The 4,607-nt window shown below is 62.8% G+C and overlaps 1 protein-coding gene across 1 annotated transcript in view; it reads left to right on the plus strand.

The window, feature by feature from the left end:
• WNK2 (WNK lysine deficient protein kinase 2) overlaps nucleotides 1-4,607 on the plus strand; it is a 166,775-nt gene that overhangs the window by 89,264 nt on the left and 72,904 nt on the right. Inside the window, exon 10 of the mRNA XM_014529505.1 lies at nucleotides 3,235-3,517. Within this exon, the coding sequence (XP_014384991.1) occupies nucleotides 3,235-3,517 (283 nt within the window). The remainder of the gene's footprint in view (nucleotides 1-3,234; nucleotides 3,518-4,607) is intronic.

Genomic DNA, 4,607 nt, shown 5'->3' on the forward strand with positions numbered 1-4,607 from the left:
CCTGCCAGTGCTCGTGCCTGGCCCCTGCGGCTCCTGCCGGGCCTGGCTGGTGCTGGTCCCGTGCTGTTGGCCCGGTTCTTACCTCCCCACCCACCGTAAACCCCAGAGCTGGCACCAGGGTCCCGGCCTCTGCAGCCCCAGGTCTCCCAGCCGGCCCTGGGCCAGCGCCAGGACCTGAGGAAGCTCACTGCCCAGCAGCCTTAACTCAGCACAGATTTCCTCCAAACATAGAGTAACAGACGTCATGAATGAGACGTGCCAGTTGTCATAAATGGAAGGTAACTCACAAGGAAACTCAGCAGGAGCACAGGGTGACCCCGCACTGGGGCTGCTGCCTCGTTCTAAGGCTGAGGTCAGTGAGCTCTGGGGGGGCTGCCTCGTTCTAAGGCTGAGGTCAGTGAGCTCTGGGGGGGCTGCCTCGTTCTAAGGCTGAGGTCAGTGAGCTCTGGGGGGGCTGCCTCGTTCTAAGGCTGAGGTCAGTGAGCTCTGGGGGGGCTGCCTCGTTCTAAGGCTGAGGTCAGTGAGCTCTGGGGGGGCTGCCTCGTTCTAAGGCTGAGGTCAGTGAGCTCTGGGGGGGCTGCCTCGTTCTAAGGCTGAGGTCAGTGAGCTCTGGGGGGGCTGCCTCGTTCTAAGGCTGAGGTCAGTGAGCTCTGGGGGGGCTGCCTCGTTCTAAGGCTGAGGTCAGTGAGCTCTGGGGGGGCTGCCTCGTTCTAAGGCTGAGGTCAGTGAGCTCTGGGGGGGCTGCCTCGTTCTAAGGCTGAGGTCAGTGAGCTCTGGGGGGGCTGCCTCGTTCTAAGGCTGAGGTCAGTGAGCACTGGGGCTGCTGCCTCGTTCTAGGACTGAGGTCTGAGCACGGAGGGGGGGGCGTGATTCTGGCACCCGCTCTTGGTTCTGACAAGGCCCTCAGGGTGGCAGGGAGCAGGGTGGACAGCTCTGCTCTCCCTCTAAACACACCCTTGTCCCCTCCCAGCAGGTCCTCAGGCAGGGACATGGGGTGGGGGACATGGATCAGAAAGATGATGCCTGGGGGGCTGAGAGAAGGCAGGTCTCTGATCTGGAGGCTCCCCTCAGTGGGCCCTGGGCGGCGGGCGGGGGGCGGGGAGCCCAGCACAGGGGGTTCTCGAGGTTATGTGCCAGCTTTACTTCTTTCTCATCCCCCGGATAATGGGGCTTTCGGGGTGACATACGATGTGGCTACAATCTTCCCTGGGTGGGAAAAAACAGAAGCGAGGCCTGGCGAGGCTGACTGTGGGGAGGCGCGGCGTCTGTGCCGTGCAGGGAGGAAAGTGGGTCACGGGCAGAAATAGAAGTGGCAGCAGGAGCCGGGCGGCCTCTTTTCAGGGCCTCCAGTCAGGCGGCTGTGCCCTGGGCGGCGCGTGCTGACCCCCGGCCAGGCCCCTGCTCTCACCAGCTGAGCCTGGGGGAGGGGGGAGGGGCACGCGGGGGTCGTGGTTCATCCCGTCAGAGTCGTCTCCTGAGTGAGTGAAGTCATCACAGACTTCCCAAAGGGTTGCAAGCATGTGCCCAAGCCCTGTGTGAGGACATCGCCGCCGGGCAGCCTGGGGCCTGCGCCCCAGGACTAGGACGAGGACGGAGCTGCCCAGCTCCCGGGGTCAGAGCCGGAGTGCAGCCCGCCCTCGGCCCATCCTTCAGTGCCAGGCTGTGTTCAGGAGCCCTGTGCGCAGGCAGGGCAGCCCGCCCTCTAGTTCGCCTGCCGGACTCGCTGTGCTCCCATGGTGGGGGTCTGCAGGTGCAGCCCTCCTTAGTGACTGTTGGTGGGAGGTGCTGTGGAACTAGCAGTGTCTCCGTTCCACAAGGTTTTTTATTTCTATTTCTGTGGACGCACAGCTTGGCTTTATTCAGTAGGTTATATGCTCCGTTGGTGAGTTACCCCTCACCGTGCAACAAACGCCCCAACTCCACACTGTGCACACAGCTCTCCCCATTCTCCAAGGTCGGGGGTCCAGGTGTGGCTCAGCAGGCGGTTTAGGGTCAGGGCCCCTCGTGAGGTGTGGCCAAGGCTGACCTGGGCTGAGGGGCGACCAGGGCTGAGGACCAGGCCAGCTCACGTGGCTCCGGGGAGACTCAGTCTCTAGCCAGGGGGGTTGTTCCACAGGCCGTTCATGACGTGGCCTCATGTGAGCCAGTGAGCCAGGAGGGAGGGAGACAGACAGACGCTGAGGCTGAGAGACAAAAGGAGAGAGGCAGAGAGAGGTAGAGAGAGGGATTGAGATGGACGCAGATGAGAGACAGGCAGGAGAGCGACAGACAGACAGAATGCCCATACGTGGCCCCCCTTTGTAACCTTGGACCACAGGGACACTCCCGCTGCTGCCCGCAGACCTGTGTCCCTTGGGTGTACGCGTGTGGACATGCCCTTTAACCCGCCTGGTAGCACGGTGCACTTAGACGCTCAGAATGTCCAGATGCGGCCGGCGGGCAGCCGGGCGCTGGCACCTGCTTCCCTTCTGGCAGGAGGTGTCGTCCAGCCCCTGCCCTCGTCCTGCCGACCTGACCCCGTGCGTGGGCTGTCGCCCTGTGCCACGCTCCTGTCGACATTTGCGTGTTTGTCTGTTGTGCCTGGAAACTGTGGGGTCACACTTTTCCAGGCCAGCACCGCAGGCTTCTCTGATTTTCTCTCTTCCACATGGGGATCGGAGTGATGGCCAGGAGCCTGGCTTCCCCTCTTTTGTGGTTTGACCATGAATCTCCTTGGAGAGAGCCATGGTGTTTCCCAGGAGCCTCGGCTCCTTTACAAATGCTCCCCAACACCCTGTGGGGTGCGCCGGGTCCCTAACGCTGCACAAGGTCCTGGTCTCCAGCTACAGAGCCGTGCCTTCTCGGAGAACGCTGAGAACAGCGCTGGCCTGGGGTCCTCATCCCTGCCCCCAGCACACGCATTCGGCCAGGACAGGACACCATCTGCTCAGGCAGCCTGGTGGGGGGAGGGGCACAAGGCAGCCTCAGGGCTCAGACAGTAGGCTGCTTCCTTCCCTCCAGCTCACCTCAGTGAGGCCCAGAGGGTCACTCCCCCTGTGGGTGTAGTTGGCGCTGAGGCTGTCCTCATGGGATGATGAGAGCGGCCCTGAAGGATGGGAGGAGTCTGAGGAGGGACTTGGTGCTGAGACCCCGTGACTGGGCAGTGGCGGTGCGGGTGGAGGGCAGGCTGGGAAGTGGGGTGTATGGGAGGGGGAGGGGGGATGGTCCCAGTAACGACTGGGGATCCCCTTGCAGATCGAGTCTGGGTTCTTCCATGAGAGCGACGTGAAGATTGTGGCCAAGTCCATCCGCGACCGCGTGGCATTGATCCAGTGGCGGCGGGAGAGGATCTGGCCAGTGCTGCAGCCGCAGGAGCGGCAGGACCCGGGCAGCCCCGACACAGCCAGGGCTCCGCACGCGCCCCTGCAGGTCCAGGTGACCTACCACCCACCGGCGGGGCCGCTGGAGCCCGAGGAGCCCGAGGCGGACCAGCACCTCCTGCCCCCTGCGCTGCCGGCCAGTGCCACCTCCCTGGCCTGTGAGTGCTGCTCTCCCCGTCCCCGGCTCTCCTGCGGGTGTGGGGTTGACATGAGAGGGCTCTTCCCGGGCGGGCGTGGCAGCATCCCTGGTGCTGCACAGAGCTCTCGGCCAGCTCCTCAGGACAGGTCCCCCAGAGCTGCCGTGCCAGTCCGTGGGTGTAGCAGCTCCGGCGGCTCCTCATCCACTGGAGGGTACCGGCCGGCAGCATGGGGCCCTGGGCTCAACACCGGGTGGGACGTCTGTTCAGGACAGGGCATCCGAGGGCTGCCGGCCGAAGGTTGAGTGGTCAGGCTGTGTGACCTTTGTCCTTAGGAGTGTCTGTACCCAAGGTGACCTAGTGTCGAACCTTGAGACCGTGTGTGTGACCGGTGGGCAGTGGGGTCCGTGCATACCTGGCTCCGCCCAGATCTTTGGACCAGAGCAGCGTCTTCTGCAGATCCAGGCAGGAGCGGGCCTGCCTTGCCCTCTGTGCCCACGTGCCGCTGTGGCCGAGGCAGGGTGGCCTTCCTGTCTGGAGAAGCACAGAGTTGCCGGGCAGCACTGTGGGCTGCGGTTAGGTTGTGTGCGTGGGGAGGTGGACCAGTCTGAGTGACGTATTGAATAGGCACACCCTCCATTTACCATTAACGCAGCGGGATGGTTTTCAGAGCAGGCTCTTTGAGCTAAAAGCAGTGGCTGGTGTCACTTTGAGACAGTTAGCTTACTGTTTGCTTCCTTCCCAACCTCCTCAAGTTTGTTGTGGAGAATAAAACTGCTGTAGCATCTTACTCCATGTTTTTATAAACCAAATCAATCAATCGACGTGCATAACTTTGAAGGAAAAAGCGCACACACTCTGCAAATGCACTCGTTAGCTGCACGGTTTCTGGGATGGGAGTGAGGAGGTTGCCTTTTGTCACATTCGAAGAGGATGTACACAAAGCCAGTGAGCGTCCTCCCTGGTCCGCTGATGCCCGCTAACTTCCCGAGACAGCCTGCACGCGCGGTTACTCACACCCACCCTGCACGCTCGGCTCCCGCCCACAGCACCTGCGCACTCCGCACCGCACTCTCGGTCAGAGCCGGGAGCCCGTGCACAGCCGTGCCGC

Source organism: Myotis brandtii, unplaced genomic scaffold (genome assembly GCF_000412655.1).
Source record: "Myotis brandtii unplaced genomic scaffold, ASM41265v1 scaffold684, whole genome shotgun sequence".
Taxonomy (NCBI): Eukaryota; Metazoa; Chordata; class Mammalia; order Chiroptera; family Vespertilionidae; genus Myotis; species Myotis brandtii.